The sequence below is a fragment of the Camelus bactrianus genome, chromosome 4 (assembly GCF_048773025.1).
Source record: "Camelus bactrianus isolate YW-2024 breed Bactrian camel chromosome 4, ASM4877302v1, whole genome shotgun sequence".
Classification (NCBI taxonomy): Eukaryota; Metazoa; Chordata; class Mammalia; order Artiodactyla; family Camelidae; genus Camelus; species Camelus bactrianus.
Window position 1 is genome coordinate 29,302,931 of NC_133542.1, and position 21,819 is coordinate 29,324,749.

The 21,819-nt window shown below is 34.3% G+C and overlaps 1 protein-coding gene across 1 annotated transcript in view; it reads right to left on the reverse strand.

The window, feature by feature from the left end:
- Window positions 1–21,819, reverse strand: part of UHRF2 (ubiquitin like with PHD and ring finger domains 2) — a 76,346-nt gene that overhangs the window by 16,255 nt on the left and 38,272 nt on the right. Inside the window, exons 4-8 of the mRNA XM_010960649.3 lie at window positions 21,165–21,383; window positions 8,512–8,621; window positions 6,097–6,283; window positions 1,876–1,999; window positions 1,505–1,612 (exon numbers count right to left, since the gene is read on the reverse strand). Coding sequence (XP_010958951.1) covers window positions 1,505–1,612; window positions 1,876–1,999; window positions 6,097–6,283; window positions 8,512–8,621; window positions 21,165–21,383 — 748 coding nt within the window. The remainder of the gene's footprint in view (window positions 1–1,504; window positions 1,613–1,875; window positions 2,000–6,096; window positions 6,284–8,511; window positions 8,622–21,164; window positions 21,384–21,819) is intronic.

Sequence of the window (21,819 nt, forward strand, 5' to 3'; positions counted from 1 at the left end):
GTATTAATGGCACTTTTAGAGTCTGGGAATGAATAACAATCATACAAAAAAGAAGCATAAATAAAAAACAAGGCAATTAAAAATACACTAAGCGTATCTTATTTTCATTTTTATTTCCTATATAAATAATATAGTATATAAAATAATAAAATTTTTTTATGTATTAGTATAAAATAAACATATATACTATGTGTTATTTACATACTTTTTATATTATATATTACTGTACAGGTATACCTCAGAGTTATTGTAGGTTTGCCTCCAGACCACTGCAATAAATAGACTGCAATGAAGTCACACAATTTTTTGGTTTCCCAGTGCATACAGGAGTCGTATTTACACTATATTATAGTTTATTAATAAACTGTACAATAGTATTATGCCTAAAAAATGTACACACTTTAATTTAAAAAGTAATGCTGTTGGAAAAAGGGCACTGATAGACTTGCTTGACACAGGGTTGCCAAAAACCTTCAATTTGTAAAAAACACAGTATTTGAGAAATGCAATAAAGCAAAGTGCAATGAAATGAGGTATGCCTGTATTTGCAGTATTTTTACTGTATTTATAGAGCCAAACTCATAGTAATTTAAGCCTTGAATATTGATTTAGTCAAAATTACAACCATTGCAAAGATGAGAGGATACAGAGTGAGTATTAAAATGCTTGTTTTCCAAAGAAAGAAGTTAGTAAAACCAAAATAAAAAACAAAAGCAGTATAAACATGTTATTTAGAAATAAGGAGGCAATTCCAGAAGAAATAACTTTAAAGTGATTGTCTCTTAGAAACAGAAAATGCGATGAAAAGAGGGTGGGTTTTAAAAATATAAATCATACATTAATTAATGTTAACTCTTCAAGTTATGTATATGTATTACATTATTTTAAAGTTTTATTGATGGCCTAAGCACCAGGACTACTGGACTTACAGTTCAGAATCCTGGCTAACTGGAATCTGCTCTAAGAGATTTTTTTTCTCACATTGTTTTCCAAAATGAAAAAATCACATTTCAAAAGAACTTAGAAACATACAATACAGCCTTTTTCAAGAGGAAAAGAGAAGTAATTTTATCCTTGGATTATCTGGCACTTTCTCTGACCAATATCTTAACATTCATTTAGGAGGGTAAGCCTCAAAGACAACACCCGAAGCAAGCTTCCTTGCAGATCAATGACATTAAATGAGAACTTATCACATGACTTAAAGATTTAATATTTCAAATATAAAATTCTGGGCAAGAAAAATTCTTCAGGAAGCTTAACAATCATGTTAACTACAGTAAGTGTAAAAAAACAGTAAAACAAAGTGATGTAAAGACTTAGCTGATGCCTAATTTCATGATGTATGTTTCTCTATGAAGGTATGGGGAAGAGTCTACCCATCCTACAGGAAATCCTTCCTTCTATCGTAGGAATGCCATGTGATACTATACAGACACTAACACTACTACAATTTGAGCTACACCCTATTTTACCCTTCCAACTAAGCCAATTTAAAACATACCTGAACTCTAAATCTCCAAGTCGATCCAACAGGAATTCCAGGAATAGGTCCATAATGATTAGAAGGAACGATTGTACATTCTCTAGTGCGACCAACACAGGCCATTCCCTACAAGTCACAGAATAAGCCGTTTGAGAAATCAGTTATCTTAAATCTTAAAGTCCTTAATTCCTATAAAATGTGAAAATAAAAACTATTTATATGATTAACATAACAAATTAACAATTTATATGATTGATGAATACAGTTATTTGTTAGTATTTCAGATACTTAAAATACCATTTATACCGTTACTACTATTGGAATCAAAACATTGGACTTGCATTACAGTTATACACATTACAACTAGGAAGAAAAGGAGACTTCTTTACCCTGCCCCAGTCTCTCCGACTTTCAGTACTAGCTGATGGCATCTTTGCTTTCTTTTTACTCATCTTAAGTCTTTCACCAGCCTTTACAACTTCACTAGAATCAGTTTTACAGGAAGGACAATACCTTAAAAGGAAAAAACAAAACAAAAAAGGAATTTTAATAGTATCACATTAAAGCCAATAGGTTAGAACACATTTTAAGATGTAATAATTGGTGTATATTACAGAGTTTCAGTTGGCATTTAAGTATTAAACTTTTCAAAATATTTACATGGTTAAGGTAGCCAAAAAAACCTTGTCATTCTTCTAGAGAACTTAAAAGATTTTAATATCATCAATTTTCAAATTCAGCGCAAAAGACAAACAAGGCTGTCCAATTCTAATGGCACCATAAACTCTGACCTTATCGTTATCTGAGAGTAAAAATTATTCATTTGAAGTTCTTATCATTAAAAATAGTAAGAACAGATAATTCTAGACTCAACACTGAACCATGCAACTGATATATCTCCCCATCTAAATTGGTTAATAGAATTCTCAAAGTCAAAAATGTAGATAGTCTATATATTTGATATATCTATTATAACAAATATACTGGAATTAAAGATGTTTGTTTATATTAGCCTTATCTCTAGCTCAATTTTAATTCTCTATACTTGTCCTTTAGCTTATTTGTAGTTGGTCATCCTATTGTAACTTGCTTATCATTAAAAGCTGCCTTGTGTAATTTCTAAAAAGCAAAGCATAACTATGTCTATAGAATGAAATAAGACTATACTGAGTCACCAAGGAATGAAAACTTTAGGAATATCCAAAGATCGACTAGTCTCTTCTCTCCCCCTGTTAATCTTAAGTTTTTCCTATACTTTCCAGTTTATAACTACCTATACCATGTGGCCTAGAGAGCAAAGAAGAAGACACCTATCCCTACCAGTTAATTTTGACTGTTTAATTATGACATATTTTGCTTAGTACTATAGAAAAGAAATGTAAGTAATTTAGTCCCTGAGAAAATCAGTCCCACAGTGAGACAGACACGCAAATTCAAGGCAAAATTATGTATGTTAAGGCAATAAATACTACCAAGTAAAATCCCAACTAACTTGGAAATCAAGATGGCTTCTGAAAATTTATTTATTCTAAGAAAGACTATTTTACCTCATGTGCTAAACTTTGTAACTCTAATTTTATCAAAGATCTTATGGTTAAAGCAGGTATTACCTCTGACGAGAAAATGAGTCCAGAGGTTAAATATTAAAGCATCATGATCAGAAGTGGAAGATTTAAGGTTAAGGAGTTCCAGGTGAAGTAAAAGACCTAGCTATGAATGTAGGGATACTTTATAGAGTAATCTGAGACAGTCTTCTAATTATATCATCCTAGTCATCCCTGAGAGGCATCACTTCATCATGTTTGTTAAAAACCCAGACATTATTTTGGTACTGGGTGGAGATAAATGTTTGTGATCAAAAATGTCTATAAATAGTTAAAGAAAACTAGTACATACAATGAAACAATTTTAGAAAGTGGTTAGAGCTAGAAAGGAAATACATCGGGGTTACGTGGGTGCTAAGAGTAATTAGAAATGGTATGTGTCTTCAGAAAAAATAGTTAGAACTTCTGAGGTAGTATTCCAGATAAGAGCCAGTGCTATCAAGGAGCTAGGGAAGGCATTCCAGGCAAAGAGACATTAAGTGTAAAGGTCCTGATGCATAATAAGAAATGGTATGCTCTGAAGAACAAAAAAGGAGGTATAGGTGAAGTTCAGTAAATAAACTGGATAGTGATAAGCGATGAGGTTAGAATGCAGGCAGCATCCAGGTCATAGATAGTAAGGGCTTTTATTTTATTCTAAGTGCAATAGGAAGACATTAGGGGGTTTTAAACATGTGAGTAACCTGATTCAGGACTTACATCATTCTACTGCTATAGGAAAAAGGGTAGCTGGTAGACAATGTGAAAGGAGACTAGTTAGGCATTTATTATACAGTTCAGGGTAGAAATGGTGGTTTGAACTGGGTGCTGAGAGTAAAGAATGACTATGGAGAACTGACAAGATTTGCTCATATGCTACTGGGTGTAGAGTCTTTAAGTAGGGACAAGAGGGAATCAAAATGTCAGCTTTCTGGGAAAAAAAGTCAGCTCTTTGGCCTTTACAAATGGATGAGATGATGAAGATTGCATGAGGTGCAGGATTTTTGGGGATGTGTTTGTGGAAATCAAGATCTCCACTTAGACTCACCAGTTTTGTGATACTAGTCAAGCAAGTGGTTGAACATAGAAATATAAAGCTCAGGGAACACTGGACCTGAAAACAAATTCAGAACCATATGCTTGGTATTTAAAGTCTCACATAATTGCATGAGGTCATCTAGGGAGCAAGTCTGAAGAGAGAAAACAAGTGCTTTGGGAAACTCTGAAATATGATTGATGAGAGAAAACCAACAAGACACTAAGAAGGAAAGGTCAGTGAGGTAGGAGGAAAATGAGATCAGATGGTATACAACCTATAAAAGCACAGCTAGCAGTTGAGTAGTCCAGTAAGGAGAGGACTTTGAAGTGACCCTTGGGTTCAGCAGCACAAAATGTGCCTGTAAGCCTAATATAAGTATTTAGTGGAGTGGTGAGAAGGAAGGTCAGATTGGGGTGCTGGGGTATGAACAGGAAAAATAACAAATGGAAATAATCAGCACAGACAGATCTGAGAAACTTTGCCATGAAGAGAGCAGAGGAATGGAGTGGGCAGCTGGTGGGAGAAATGAGATCCAGGAAAGGGTACGTGTGTGTTTTGAAAACTCAAGAGATTCTAGGATACTAATGAGAATTACCCAGTAATAGCAATTTGGGAGAGGAATTAACTGCAGGAGTGACTTTCCTGAAAATGCAAAAGGATATGGGAACTGTAAAAACTGGAAGAAGGGTCCACATTTTAGAGAAGCAGGAACCTATCATCCACAGAAACAATAAGAACGTGAGACTTCAGAGGACATATAGTTACTGGTGATGGTAAAATTCAGGGTGTGACCATGTAAGGTAATGGCAGGGGGTGAAAGGAAGTTGTATCCTTTTCCTTCTCTCAAGTCTACAGCCTCTGTTGTAATACAAGGGCAACCTTTCCAACAGGTGAGGAGAGACCAAAGGGATGGAGGACAATCTATTCTTCACAATGATACCAGCTACCCAGTGGTGATGTTAGCATATTTCTGAGTATAGTATGTCATCCCTCTGACTGAATCCTCCATGCTAGCAACATGACCCATAGTTTTAAAAGAAGTCTTAATATGACATTAAGAAGTTCATTGTAACTTTAACTGGACACATTCTCCCCAGTCTCTTTTCTAATAATTTCTTTTTGTAGCTAACACTACTCAGTAGAAGTATATTTTGGCAAGTATATCTGACCTTGCTGCCTGGTTCTACTTATTAACCTCACAGGATTAAATATGATAATCCATATACAGAACTTTATTAGTGTTTAGCATATACGAAGCACTTAACTAATAAGTACTAAACTTAAGCACTTTAGTACTATTATAGAACATTTAACAGGTACATCTAAAATAACTGGGGAGGTGGGGAAGGGAACCATTCACAAAGGCTTCTCAGTTAAAGACATACTTAAGTGGAAACCTGAAGGATGTACATCATTCTGAAGTTAAGCAAAGAGGAAAATGTTTTCAAGAAGAAATATGTCAAGTGTAATCCCAGAGGAGAGAAAGAACATGACTTATTTAAGAAGCTCAAAGAGGAGGGAGGTTATAGCTCAAGTGGTAGAGCGCATGCTTAGCATGCATGAGATCCTGGGTTCAAACCCCAGTACCTCCTCTAAATATAAAGAAATAAATAAAACCAATTGCCAACCCCCCCAAAAATTCTAAAAGTCAATCTTCAAAAAAAAAAAGAAGCTAAAAGATATTTAATCTGGCTGGAGAATAGAGTATTTGGGGAAATAAAAAAGGAAAGTGGTAAGAGATACAGCAGAATCAATCAAGTAAAATACTGTGCAGAGCTCTGTACAGTAACATAAAGCCTCTGAAACAAAGGAGTAACTATCAAATTTGCATTTTTGAAAGAACATAGACTCCCTATTAGAGAAGGGACTGGAGGGGTTAAAAAATGGAGCTAGAGATCATCTTCAGAAATCTACTTTTGGTGGTTCAAATACGTATTTTACATTCAATTCTTAACATAGTAGCAACAAAAATCCCCTGATAATCATACCAGTATTCCTCTTCAGGGATCTTATCCAAAGGTGGATTCAGGCAGTAAATATGGTAGGCCATGTTGCATTCATCACATAGAACTTGCATGTTGGGTTCTTGTTTTCCACCACATATATGACAGGAGCAAGAACGGCATTTCTTAGTTGGGTCTCCACCACAAGAGTCACATTCAGGGTCATTCTTTCCTATCAAAAACAAAATTATAGCAAAACCAGTCTTAAAATTATTTTTATGTCTATGCATCTTACAAAGAAGAACCCATGACAATAGCATATAGCTTTTTTAAAGAAGAGAAAACAGCCAGAAGGAATAATCAAGTGTAGGACTTCTGGAGTTCCCCAAATGTGCATCAGGATGCCTAGGGGAAATGCAGAAAACTCACTGGGGCACCATGAGATGTTTTAAAATTTCAAGCGAAATACAATACTTGAACAAAGCTGTTTGGACCTAACTGCTTAGTAAATAGAACTGTTAGGTAACATCTATTCTGCAGATCCAAACCTTTCGTTGGGTGGACTGAACTAGGAGGAGTAGGTCTGTTAGGAGAGACCATTTTGGTTCCCATATAAGCTATGCCCCAACACACTGTTTATGAGTAATAGAAGTGGCATTTCTAATTGAGTTGATTTTTTATCTAAGTAAAATTGGCTCAGAACTCTGGCAAGTAAGAGGTTCCATTTACTGCCTCCTTTCCCCCTACCAGCCTCTCCAATCTAAATCCAAACACTTTGGCCAAAGTGTTCACTTGAAATTTTAAGTTATGCATATATACACAAAAGTCTTACAGTATTACTAATACCAAGAGTCAAATTTAAATGTTAATCAAGAGGAACAGTTGAATAGATTTTATGAAAAATAAGGTAAATTATAAAAACTATAATAAAGAGGTAGCCAAATATATTAAATTCAAAAAGGAAAAGGCAGAATAATTTTTTTAACAATTATATAAATACACAAAAATAAATTATAAAGATATAGAATGACATACGTTGTTTGAGTGATTACCTCTCATGAGTTCTATAATTTACACAGCTCTATACTCTGAATTTCTAGCAAGTGCTCACAATAAATCTGTGAGGAAACGTACCATATCTGAGCTGACTGAGCAATAAGGGAAATGGGCAACACTACCTGACAAATAAGAGGAGGAAAGGAAAAGGCTACCGATTTCAGTACCAACTTTCTGATATATCACACTGCCTGTTCTTGCTAATGCATGGAAGGTCACAATTTTGTTTTGCTTCCACTAATGTGGAGCCATGACAACATGTAAGCAATGGAAATATCACAGACCTAAAATGCCAAAGGCATGTCTAGATTTTTGGTTTGTTGAGTGATCTGCTCAATGGCAGTCTGGCTGTGGCTCTGAAATGGTTTCTTTACACACAAGTTCAAAGTTGTAGCTGTAGCATTAGGCAAAAGAGAGAACAACAAATATATTCAGACATACTGAGTAGGAGATAACAGAAAAACACAAGAAAAATCTAGTCAATCCTGTTTTTCTACTGTGTTTTACTGAGAGCAAGTATGTCACATTAAGTTTACTCAAGTTTCCTTTATTCCCAGAATATAACCATACAAACAATCATACACAGTATGCCTTATGATTCTTAATTCAAGTCCAGATGTATTAGCATTGCAGCCTCAAAAAAATGTGTAAGGTCTAGACCAATAACATGGAAGTCTATTTACTGATCTATTAAAAGTCTGGTCTTATTCTAATCTTGCGTAACTGTGGTAAGAGACTAGGCAGGACTCTTTAGTCCTGAATATATCTTTTCCAGAATATACTAGACATTGACACATGGTATGAAGTCACTGAGTTGCTCTCCACAAAAAAAGTTCAGAATTAAGAGAATATAAGACACTGTAATTTACTTGGAAAGATTAACAATTGAACCACGAATGAAAAGACCTAGAATCTAATCCTACCTCTGTTACCAACTAGCTGTATAATATTAAGGAAGTAAAATGTATTTTTACAACAAAGAGACAGGGTTACATTCTAACGATTATATAAACCTCATTCATTACCTCCCAGAAGTCCAGGGCTCAAACAGCATTATTCTTCTCAGGCTCCACTAGTATAAAAATAAGTCTCACTATTAAAAACTAATCTTAAATGACCACAATATTACCAAAGTGGGTTTTTAATTTGGACAGACTCTATAATATAGCAGTTCTCAAGAAAATGGCAATTAAATGCCAAGACGAGAAATTATTCCTTTGAAAACAATTTTATCATTTGAGAAAGTCCACTGAAGTAAAACGGATCTTAGATCAAAACTGTTGTCCTGAAAATAAATTTGTATGGTCTACAGTTTTATATTTCCTCAAATGTTATTCCCTGGCCAGTAAAAAATGCCAATTATGTACAATATATGAAGTCTCAGCCTGTAAGAAAAATCCATACTTAAAAACTTTCCATCTGCCAATGAAAGAGGATGGGCTCCAGGTTTCTCGATCTTGAAGATTTCATTTACGAATCTTATCTGGCAGTCATTTAATTTTCCTTCAGAACCCCTGTTTAAAAAAGGAAGAAAGGTTAACCTCTGCCAGCAAAATCTAAACCATATGCAAATACTAAATAAAAGTCAGTTTGGAAACTCAACACTATTTACAAATGGAGATTATAGCTATTCTAATCACTGAGTTATTGTTTCTGGCAGTAGGGAGTGTCCAGTGATTAATATATGAAGTTGAGTGAAACTTTAATATTAGGGGAAAAAATTTCAAGACTTCACTTAGACTATCTGGTGATAAGATAGCTATTATATAAATTTAATTTCAAGACTAGGTAAAATAATACTCCCAATTAAAACAAAAGATTTAAACATTATTTCCAATAAATGTGATAAATTTCTGGGTATATAGATAACCTCTCATTACAAAGAAAAGTCTTTCAAACACTAAGCCATATTTTTCAGACACGTTTAAAGCTGTTTGCATATACTTCTAAGTTTCCTGCTATGACTCTGGATTTGTGTATTTTTCCTTTTAATCTGTCAACTTTGGCTTTATATTTTTGAAGATATGTTATTGGGTACATACAGATTAAGGATCCTTATAAAATGTCTCTGTATCGTAAGATCTAAGCATCTTATGAAATGTCTCTATTTCTAGTAATGCCAAAGTGTACATTTGGTTTTTTTGGTTAGCATTTGCTTGGTGACTTTTTCAATCCTTTTACCTTAAAACTTAAAGTCAGATACATACAAATGCAGAAAACTGCACAGGTAAGTATATAGTTTAAACAACTGTAAAGTACACATCCTCGTAATCACCAGCCATGACTGGAGATAGGACTGTCAACTACCTCAGCACTTAATGTGCTCCCTCCCAATCTCAACCTCTTCACTCCCAACCAAGAGTTATGTTTACCTTAATTTTCTTCAATCTTGTCATCTGATTGCCTCCTTAAGCACATGATATAATTCCATGTTTCAAAAACTAAATTCCCACACAATTTTTTCCTTATGATTTGTTGAAGAATCACCATCAGTTGCCCTATAGAGTTTCCCATGGTCTTGATGTCGATGTTTGCATTTCCCAAGGCACTTTAAATACTTTTTTTGTCATTTGTATTTCCAGTAAATCAGAAGCTGGAGTAAAGGTCAAAAAGCCTTGGTTTGCTGCCTGTTTTTTTAAGTAAAGTTTTACTGGAACATAAGCTATGCCTATTCGTTTATGTGTTCTCCATGGCTGGTTTAGTGCTACAAAAGCAGAGTTGAGTTGTGACAGAGACCATCTGGTGGTCAAAGGTTAAACTACTTAACTACCTGGCCCCTTACAGAAAAAAATTGCTGATCCTTGCTCTAAATGCTTAATCAAACTCATTCATTTTTTGGGTAAAACCACCTATAGGTCTATTTTCATCAGTAAGCACCTAGTTATTCAGTTTTCTTTTCCTATGATGACAATAGCCATACATGTTCAATGCTTAGATTAATTTACCTGGGATTGGAAAATGTTGATATTCCAGTTCTATAATTCCCTTTTCACTTATTTGCTGGAATAATTCCATAAAGAGAAAACTGACCTCATCAATTATTTGGTGACTCAATGGTATAGCTCATATAACAAATGTAGATTAAATGCTTTCTTTAGCAGTTTTAAAAGAAGTAGTTCTCTAACATCCCATATAGGTGACCAATGAGTTTCTATACTACTAGGGGTTCACATATTTGAGGTGTTCCAATCCACTCTAGTTATTTTCTTTATTAGTGCTCAAATTGTTTCATCCTTGGCCAGTGGGATCTTCCAGTTGATTCCCCAACTTTTTCTGACAATTTTGCACTCATTGTGGGCTTCCCTGTTATCTGCAGCACAAGCTGTTCTTAGTTTATCTTGGACATTTTTTGTCCCCAGCCTGGAGCCCTATGTCCAAGGAAGCCTGGTTTCTTTAAGGTGGAAAGTTATTTCAAGACCACAATTTAGGCAGTAGGAAAGCTTACTGCGTCTGGAATGATCACTGTTTCCAGGCTCTTTTTCAGCAGATACAGCTACAAAATTTAGAAATACACATTAATAGATATACAAGATACCTCATGAGTTAATGCAGTTAATACATTTTGGTCAAATTCAGGACTAATGGGGGTAAGATTATTATTATTAGTATTAGTAGTAGTATTAGTAGTAGTATTAGTAGTAGTATTAGTAGTATTAGTAGTAGTAGTAGTAGTAGTAGTAGTAGTAGTAGTAACAAAGCAGTTACATAACTGTTTCTCCTTTTACTTGCCAATCAGAAAATCTTAGTTCTGAAAGACACCAGGGATGCCTAAATTAGAATGCTACAAATACTTCTTTACTTTAACCCACATTACATGTAAGACATTTTCACTAGCTGTCATTATGATTACTGAAAATACTTTAAAATTTCTGTATACTTGTCATGCCTTACAGTTGTATCTACAGTGTCAAATCATAAACCATTACACACTATACTTTGTCATTTATATATCTCCTTTAGTCTTAGCTCTAAATCCAGGAATACTTTTAATGTTTATCACCATGCTTTATATCAAGTTGTCTTTAGTCATCTTGATGGCCTGAAGCTAGTTCTCTAAAAGATTCCCCAGGAAGGGTTCATGAGAACAATACCTTCCCTAATTCTTACAAGTTAATGGCAGTTTGTCTCTAGCCTTTATACTGAATGCCAGTTTGGCTGGACTTAACATTCTTGGCTTACCTTTTCTTGACTATGCACGTCTTTCTGGGTTGCTTCCTTGTGAGACTGTTACCCTTGGTTCCTCATTTTTTCTCTTTCTTCCAATTTTATAAGGGTTTGACATCAATGCTTTTCTTTTGCTTGCTTTTATAAAATTAATTTTCTTTAATTTCACCTAGGTTTGCTAGTTCACAGTCACAGAGCTCCATAGAGCTCACTGTTTTTGTTGTTGCTTTTTTGGAGAAGCATTCAAAACTATGGCTGCTAATATCTAATCCGACAGCAGCTCAGTAGTTGTCTGGGGCCAAGGCTGACGGCACTGGTAGTGACTGTAACTCTAATGGAGCTCATAGGGACTTCTGAGGAGTAATGAAAATGCTCTTTATCTTGATTACAGTGGTCACATAGGTATTTACACTTGTCAATATTCACTTAAAATATATGGTACATATTGCTTTAAGTTATGCCTCAAAAATTAATTTTTTTAAAAAGATACTATGGAACTTAACTTTCTGAAGACTCCTGCCTGTATTCCTCTCCCCTATTCTTAACTGTACCCTTTTCCCCTTTGTCTTTATTGTCCCTGTCCTACTCAATTTGGGTTGCATTTCCAGTAGTTTATTCTCGGTATGGGGCTTTGTCCTAGAATGGAATTTTAGCTGACTAAATTTGAGAGTTCATAGGGTTCTAATTTCTTCAGACTTTATCTTGCAAACTGCTTGCACTCATCCAAACTGTGGTGCACATCCCTTTGTGGCTTTAACTGCTAAATTACTTACTTACTGTTACATAACAAGTTACTCCCAAACCAGCAGCTTAAAACAAACATTACCTCAGTCTCCTTGGATTAGCAATTTCAGAGCAGCTTAGCTGAGTATTTCTGGCTCAAGATCTTTCTTCAGGTTTCAGTGAACCTGTTGATCAGACCTATAGTCTCATCTAAAAGCTCAAGTTGGGGAAGGCCAACTCCCCCCACCCAGAGGAAGTGATCTGTGAGACCCCCAAAATGGAAGCTTCAGTGCTTTCAAAACCCAATCTCAGAAGTGGTATATTATCACTTCTGCCACATACTATTGGTCAAAGAGCAACCTTAGTAAAATGTGGGAGAGAACTTTGCAAGGTGTGAGTACCAGGAAGCAGGAATTACTGGGAGTCATCTTAAAAGACGGTCACCATACTTGCTACTCTCACCTGATACAGCTTGCTAGGTCACTTACTATTTTGGAGTTCTTAGGTCCATCATACATCCTGTAGTTACCCCGCCTCTCCTCTTGTACAGCTACAGATACCACACAGGTCTTGTAGCTTTCAGTTGTTTATCCCAGCAGCTATTTTGGTGTTTGTGGGGGATACCACATCATCCTAAACAGCTGTTGATGTTGCTCTGAATTTTTGGATTAGATTTTTTCGTTCTGTATGTTACTACAAGGACATCTAGGGAGATTAAAACACTATGTTGTCATCTTCCTAGAATCCCCATCCATCCATATATTTTCAACATCTGTGGCTTCATATTTAAGGAGTCTTTCTCATAAGCTGTGTATCAGTTTTTTTTTTATTTTAATCTAGTCTGTTGATCTTTGTCTTTAATTGTAATACTGTTTATATAATATGATGGATGATGTACTTGTTTATCATTTTAGTACATCTTTTATTTTATCCACCTTTTTCTTATCCTTCTGATTGTCCTCTTCTGTATTATTCTAATAATTATTTTATTTTCATTCAATTTTCTAATTTTTTATTCCTTTTTAGTGGTTCTTATAGAATGCACCATTCAAACCTGACAAATCAATCTGATTAATTTCTGCTTTCATTACTTTCCTGGCTGTCAGAATCTTACAGCTTCATTTACTAACCCAATCCTTTGCAAGGTTATGCACTTTATTCTACACATATTTTAAACTTATTTTTTCAACAGTCTACTTGTACTTGTATAGTTAATTCTGTTCTTAATTACTTTCTGTATTTCCTCATTTCTGAGGTCATCTTCATTTACTGAAAGAACTCCCTTTAGTATTTCTTTTAGTGCAGGTCTGTTGGTATTGATTTTTCTCAGGTTTCGTTTGATAAGGTCTTTATTTTGGTTTCACTTTTGTAGGATATTTTCATTAGAAGTATATTTCTAGGTTGAGAATTTTTAAAGTCAGTGTTTCCAGATGTCATTCCACTGTTTTCTAGCTTACATTTTTTTTCTGGTTAAAACTCAGCTGTCTTCCCTTTGCTTGTATCTTTAGTTTTCAGCAGCCTTACTGTGGTATGCCACTGTATTTTCTTTATATTTACCCTGTTTAGGAGCCGCATAACTTTTTCAATCTTCAACTAATATCTTCAATCTTCAACTGATACCATTTACCAGTTTCCAAAAATTTGAGCTATTACATTTTCAACTTCCCTTTTTCACCTCACTCTCTTTTAGGGAACTATAAATAGATGTAATACATACCTTTTCGCCAAGTCTCACATGTCTAACAGTCTTTTCCATAGTATTTTCCATTATTTTTTCCAAGTTTTACTTTGGATATTTTTCATTGATTTGTCTTTGAGTTCACTAATCCCATCTTCTGCTGTGTCTTATCTGCTATTAAACCAGTCTAAGCAGGTCTTAGTTTTTGTACACTATTTTTCACTTCTTGACTCTCCATATGATTATAGATTATAGTAATTCTCAGTTGAAATTCTCTATGTTTTGAACTATTTTCTGGAGTATACTAATCACAATTACTGTAAAGTCCCCATCTGATAACTTGACCAAAATGAAGATCACCTATGACTCTGTTTCTATTGTTGGTTTCTCTTCTCCTGGTTTTTGGTTATGTGGCCTTGTCTTTTGGTAGTATAGTATTTTTGGTTCCATAGTGAACAGTATATATAAAACATAGGATTCAGACATTATCTTACCACTAAGAAGGTCCAATCTTCCTTCTGTGGTGGTTTAACATTTTAATCAGCAACTATGCTGAGTCAAGGCTGGTTTACAGCTTTGGTAAGCGACCTGTCTGCTTTAGCCATCTACAGTTTTCAGCTCAGAGTTTGTTGTGTATTCTGTGGGACCACTCCATCAGTGATCCCCAAATTTACTGCCTTCTAAGACTGCTAAAAACTCCTCTCTGCTTATTACTTACGTTTTTAGCCTCCTGCCCAGGAGAACCCAGTATTTGGCAAAAGCCCTGAGAGAAAACAAGTCATATGCTTAAGGTATCCCAAACATTTGCCAATAGCTCTGGTTTCTTGACCCCACACTGCCCCCAGCTGCTCAGCTAGGTTTGCACTGAATCCATAATTAGCAGAGTCTCCAGGGCAAAAAAAAAAACTACAAAAGCTAACTGCCTTCTAAGGCTCTTAGAACTGCGCCCCTCTTCGGCCTTCAGATGACAACTATATTTGCTCTGGCTGGTCTAGTCGTTTTAGATAATAGGAATGTTTATCTACTGCCAGTTATTCTATCTGACCTAAAAACAGAAAACTCCTACACCTTTAAGTGTTTCAGTGAATGTCACAAAAAGATAGCTTAAAATTAAAAATCACTTTTCACTCATTTATCATTTTAGTTGAAGGCCTACTATACCCATTTCACCTGCACAAAACTGATGAAGCCACAGATCACAACCAAAACATGTAAATAAACTGTCAATTCATCCCTTCAGGAAATACCGTATTTCACTGAAATCTAACAGAAAATTGTAAAATGCATTATTTTATGCACTACCAAAAACGAAACTGGCCTGCAATGGGTCAGTCTAAGAATCTTCAAGTAAGGCTGGGGCACCAAATGGAAGCTAACAACTATAAGACGTTATTTTATAAAATCCCAAGAAAGAAAAAAGCGTGAGATGAAGTGTTTAAGAAGGATCCTCAAATAAAGCTAGGATGATAAACAGCTTCTCTCACATTAAAAGATAAATGCACAAACCACCTTGCTGATACAGAAAATAAACATGCCTGTTTCAATATTACCCCTGGGTATAAGGAGGAAAAACTATCTCCTGAGAGCTGAGCCACAAGATACGACTCATGCAGGTTTGCAGATATGAGTTCACACTACCAGTGTGGTCTAAAAAAGCTCAGGCAGAAACTTAAGTTAGATGGTACTACAAGGTGATTAGCAGAAATAAACTCCGATCTCTGAAAGAACCCAACTTCATTCAGTCCAATAGCAATTTTAAGATACATCCTAATTTCAGAGATGTTAAAATATGGAAAACTGTTAATAGAATATTTCATAGAATCTGAAATTTACTGAAAATACATTTTAAGTTATGCTTAGAACTAGGCCTGACACACAGCAGCAACCACAAAAAATCAAAGCATTAACACTGCAGTGGTATGACTGGCAGAACAGTAGGCCCTAAAGATGTCCATGACCAAAGCCTAGGAACCTGCGAATATATTACCTTACATGGCAAAAGGGACAGTGCAGGTATTATAAGTTAATGCCCCCTGAAATAGGATTATCCAGATAGGCCAAATATTATCACATGGGACCTTACAAAGCAGAAAAGAAAGAAAAAAGAACCTGAGGGAGATGTGACTACAAATGAACAAAGATGCAACTTTATTGGCTTTAAAAATAGAGGAAATAGGCCATGGGCCAAGGAATTGGAAGGCCTCTCAAATCTGAAAAAAGCAAGGAAATGAATTCTCCTTTAGTCTCCAAAAAGGAACACATCCCTGTTGACACTCGGATGTTAGCCCAGTGAAACCCATGTAAGACTTTTGACCTACAGAATTGTAAAATAATAAGTTGTATTATTTAGGCCACTAAATTTGTAGTCATTTGTTAGAGCAATAACAGGAAATTAATAAAAGAAGGGCAAGAGAGACAAATAAATGTCAGGTGATAATCAGTATCACAGAGAAAAATAAGTTAAAGGGAGAATTCATGTAACCTATGCCTGGTCTGTGTATATATGATCTTACATAGTATGATCAAGAAAGTCCTCTTCCAAAGTGATGTCCAAACAAATAAAAAACAGAGTAAGACCAATGAGTATCTGCGTGGAGCAGACCAGTCAGAAGAAACAGGAACTGTTTATATGATTAAGCAATGCAAGGAGGGCAATATGGTTGGAACACAGCGAGTTTGATTTATAACTTGATATAGACATCAAGTGTGTATTCTGTAAGAATGGTACATTCAATAATAAGATTAAGTAGAGATTTCATGATAAATCAGAATGGGTAAAATTCAGTATATAAAACCCTGGAAAAATGATAATGTGAACAAAGTACATCCATAGTTTTAGTAAGCTTAATTTTTTTTTTTTTTTGCTATAGGAGTCAAATTCTACTTAAGACTATTTAAGCTAGTATAATTTCATGTGGTATCAAATATACATTACAATAGTAAGTGAACAAGTATTTTGAAAAATGGATTTAAATCCTAAACTTGTTTTGAATTTTCTTCAAAGGTAAAATAGAAACAAAATGACAATTTAAATATAGAGGCTGATAACTAGAATTAGACAGTTTAAGCATATTCACTTTTTGGTACTCACAAATTAAAAACAGAAACAAGCATGAACTTTAACTCCAAGTTCCCTTATCAAATTTCCAAGGCAGATAAAAAATCATGTCCTCTATTTGCTTCTTCCTTTGTACCTTCAATACAATAGAGAGGATCAAAGCTGAAGGTTGTTAGATCTTTATAAAAGTCTAGTAAAACTGATAAACCTTTGCTGAGATTAATTAAGTCACAAACTAAATTCAGGAATAAAAAAGGGAACATCATAATAAAATCCGTATACATTAGAATATGAGGCCACCAAAAAAACTTAAGACAATAAACTAAAAATAAAATAGGTTCCTAGAAGAATCCTATCTGAAGAAGAAACAGAAAATCTTAATAGTCCTATAATCATTACAGAAACTTATCAAAGAACTTTCCCACAAAGAATACTGAGCCCCAAAGAACGTTGCTGAGAAGTCCTACCAAATATTCAAGAAGAGGACACAAAACTCTACCATGTGATAGTAAAGGATGGCTAGATAGAAAGTAACATACAAATTTCATTCATTAACCTAAATGCAAAATCCTACACAAAATATTGTCAAACCAAATCCAGGAAAGCATACTTATAAAATAACTTATCAAACATAACTATTAGTAAAAATTTCAAAGTTTTTTCTTGGCGATCAGAGGAAAAAGAGATTCCTGCTCTCAACACCTCCTTCCAACAATGTACTAATAGGAAACTAGTGAATAAATACAAAAGGATGGAATCAAAGGAAAAAGACAAAACAAAAATGTCACAATTCACAGATGATTACAATCATAAAAAACCCTAAAACGACCTACATGTAAATTAAAATTAGTAACTTGAGTAAGCCTATTGGATCCAAGATCAAAGGTTACTTGTATAAGAGTAACAGAAAAATGAAATAAAAAAACATTTATAGTAACAAGTAATATCTAAGGTTAAATAAGGATAACAGAAACATAAGATCAGACGTCTGGAGAAAATTATATCAAGCAGAACCATTTAATTGCCAACATTCAAATATTTTCAACCAACAAAAACATTTCATATGGTTCAACCTAATCAAAATATGACAAAATCATATTAAAGACCTAAATAAATTGAGAGAAATCACATTCATGCATTAGATTTCATGCAGTATCTATCAATTTATGTGAAAATTACCAAGATGACTGGAAAACTCAAATGAAAGCGCACATAGCTGAGAACTGAGAAGATACTGAAGAAAGAAGTTGGAAGACCTGCTCTGTCATATTATGAAAATGTGGAACCAATGTAAGGACACACATAACAGACCAATCGTACAGAAATCAGATGGTTGCATCAAATATAAAAACACTTAAAAAAAAATAAAGATACCTAATGAAGTGATATTGAAGATCAATGAAGGGAAAATGGGCTTTTCAATAAATGGTGCTAGGGAAAATGATTATTTATATGTATCAAGGTAAGTCAAACCCTTACCACACACTGTACAAAAAACCTACTTCAAGTGGATTAAAGACCTAAAGAAAGGCAAAATCATTAAACTTTTATAAGGTAATAATGGAGAATATGTCTTTATGCTCTCTGGGTAGGGAAAAGTTTCTGCCCCATGACCCTATTTCATGTTTTATTGAGATAACTTTCCACTGTGTAAGTTTAAGGAGTACAACATGATTTAATATATGGATATATTGACAAATGATTATCACAGCAAGTTTAGTCAACATTCATCACCTCAGTTAGTTTTTTTCCTTGTGATGAGAACTTAAGATCCACTCTCTAAGCAACTTTCAAATACACAATACAGTATTGTTAATTATAGTCACAGGGTACATTATATCACTAGACCTTATTTATCTTACAACTGGAAGCTCGTACCTTTTGACCATCCTCACCCATCCCTCACCCTGGCCAACTCCAGAAGACATGGAAAGGCTAAACACTAGGGGAAATTTTTGATAAACTCAACCACTTAAAATTAAGAATACTGTTCAAACACAGTGAGAAAAGATAAGCCGCAGAACTGGAGTAGGTATTTTCTCTACATGTAACTGAAATGGTCAAGTCTCTACAACTAGAACTCCTAAAAATCAGTGAGACAGACTATCTAGTTACCAACAACAACACATACCAATGTTTGGAACAGGATCCTTACAAGAGATATACAAATTGCTCATAAATCTAAGGTTCTCAATCCCATTAATAGAGAAATGTAAATCAAAGCCACAATGCTATATATATTTTATATACCAACCTGATTAGCAAAAACTCAAATTTGACAAAATTAAGTATGGTTAGGAATGCAGAGCAATGGGAACTCTCATTCTACCGTGGAAGTGCAATCTGGTACAACCACTTAAATACTAGGTCCTATTAAAGTTGAAGACGTGCAAGTTCTACAACCAGCAATTCTACTTCTAAACAAGATATGCCCTACAGAAACTAACGCACATAACCACCAGGACACAGGTATTACATCATGGCAGTACTGTTTGTAACAGCCCCAAACTATCTATCAACAGAAGGGCATATTTATATCTTTACTTTGATTATTTATCCACTCTTTCCAGTGAGGGGAAAGTATTTCTAACCATGATAAAAAAAATCTCATCCACAAGCCACACTGGCTCCTTTTTGGCTCTTGTATTTCTAATATGTCTAGTGAAAAATGACAGTGAACATAATGCTTTATGGACACTGTTTTACTGTTGGAATAGCTACCATATAATTGTTCTCTAGTGAGCTAGCATTTGCCTATCTATAATTTCCATACAATCTCAGTTTTCGTCTCTAAAGCCAGAATGCTCCACTCTAATTGTACCTCAGAATTACTCAGGAAAACATTTTTTAAATAGCAAGCCTTTTAACCTCAATGTTATGAGTACTGTTATATCCTCCCATTATATATACAAGCTTTTTTTGTACTTTCTACACTCAAGTGCATTATAATAATCCCTATATAACTAAGCTATATAGACACTTTCTCCTTTCCTTCATGATTTGCATCCCTATCAGAATTTCAAGCGGCTTGGAAATCTGTTAATTGAGTTACATCCTTAGCCTGGCAATAGAAATCACACTTGTGTTTGTAGAATTTCTGAAACTATAAACTCACAACATTCTTTTTCTTTTTTAGGAATCAGCAAACTTTTTCCATGAAGGATCAGAGAGTATGTAAGATTCTGTAAGCCTCAGTTGCAATGAATCAACAATGCTATTGGGCACAAAAAACAATGCTATTGGGCACATGTAAATAGAAGAAACAATCCATTTTTATAAAAATGATGGAAAATAGGCATTATTAACATTCTTTTTGTATTTACTCTTTTTTTTCTTTTTCAGTTTTATGAGCTAATACATTAATGAATGGGCATTGCAGGGTCCCAATAAGGCTTTATTTTCATAACAGGTAGCTAGTAGGCTATAGTTTCCCAACCCCTGGTTTATATTATTAATCATAACTCATCTTAGATTTGTCACCTCCATGTTATAATAGATATATTCATTATATATATACGCATTATACATATGTAATATATATAATCAGTTAATCAGAACTTGACATAAGTATTAGTTTGGCTGCTTCCCTTGAGAAAAAGAAAACAGTCAGGGTCATTCCAATATCCCCAAAGCTCAACACAACAAATGTACTTCTAAGAATTCATTCTGAAGAAGAAATGCACGAAAATGCATATATAAGCAAAAATGCACATATAAGGTTGTTTAGTTAAACACTGTATTAAAGAACTGGAAACATTTTAACAGGCTTTTAAAAAAAATTTTTGGACTATTTATCCTATAAACTTTATTCAGAAGAACTGAAAATAGAAAGATGGTAATATTTTCCCAAGTATAAAAAGTTAGCTTTGAAACAATGCATACTGCTGTAACACTTAAGGGAAACATTTAGAAGTATTTCTTAAAGAATTAACAATGGAAACATCCGAGTTATTTGGTATCTTGGGTAACATTTTACATTGTGCATTCTCTTCACTAAGCTTAAGTTCTTAATTTAAGGAAAATTACTATGAAGGAAAATTTCTGCTAGTCTCACAAGTCCAGCAGAGTTGGTTAGATTAGCATTCACTGCTGTTACATCAACACAGATCCTCATAGAAACCATAGCTATTGAAATGCTTTTGTACATTATTTGGTTTAACCTGTAAGAATCCTGTGTGGCGGGCAAGGATTTCTCTAATTAAATATTCAGTTATTTCCAAGGTGCTTTCATAGTCTTAAAGTTGCAATGGAGATGTAAGGGTTATTCTTAATTAAAAATTTTTCAAGAATTTATTTAAAAGTTCTCCTTTAGTATGGAAATTTCTATCCTTCATAGATTCCATCCTTTTTACTAAGGAATGTGTGCTTAATACCTAAAAATTACATTCCTTGATTAATTCAGTAATTAAATGGCATCACTGAAGAGAATCTTACCCCAAGAAAACAGTCACACGAATTTCTTTTTTGGTCCTTGAGATTGTCTTCAATGTGGTAATTTCTGCATCAAACCAAAATCCTCTATTACTAGGACTTTCTACATTGTAATTAACCATTACCACATCACCGATGTTTAGCTCATTCCATTTCAAAGTGGTTCTAGCTCGTGGTCGAAGATCCTTGACGTTTATTTCTACAGTACCACTTTCTGGATATCTGAGGAAAGAGAAAGAATAATCATAGAACACTGCTTATGATTATCACCAATGAAGACTAAAATTATATATAACATATATAAAAACCTAATCATCATATTCTTAATGGCACTTAAATGATACTTATTCCTAATTTTGACTGCCAGAATAAATAACTCTTGCTAAAGCATTAGTAAGACATTCTTTGCTACCTTGGGAGAAGAATGAGAGCAGGGGTAAAATAAAAAACCTAAGTTCTTTTTGCTCCACATTTTCTTAACCCAAGTTTAAAAATTAGCTTAATAAAAGACTAGATGCTTACCTCTTCCTAAACTTGGAACCAGTTTATCAAGTTCTGCCATTTGCTTTAATGCATAATAAGAACATAAACCTAGTACATTTTCAATGGCCTCCATTTTTTCAGGAAGAGAAAGATTAAGATTCTAGTTCTTACGTGT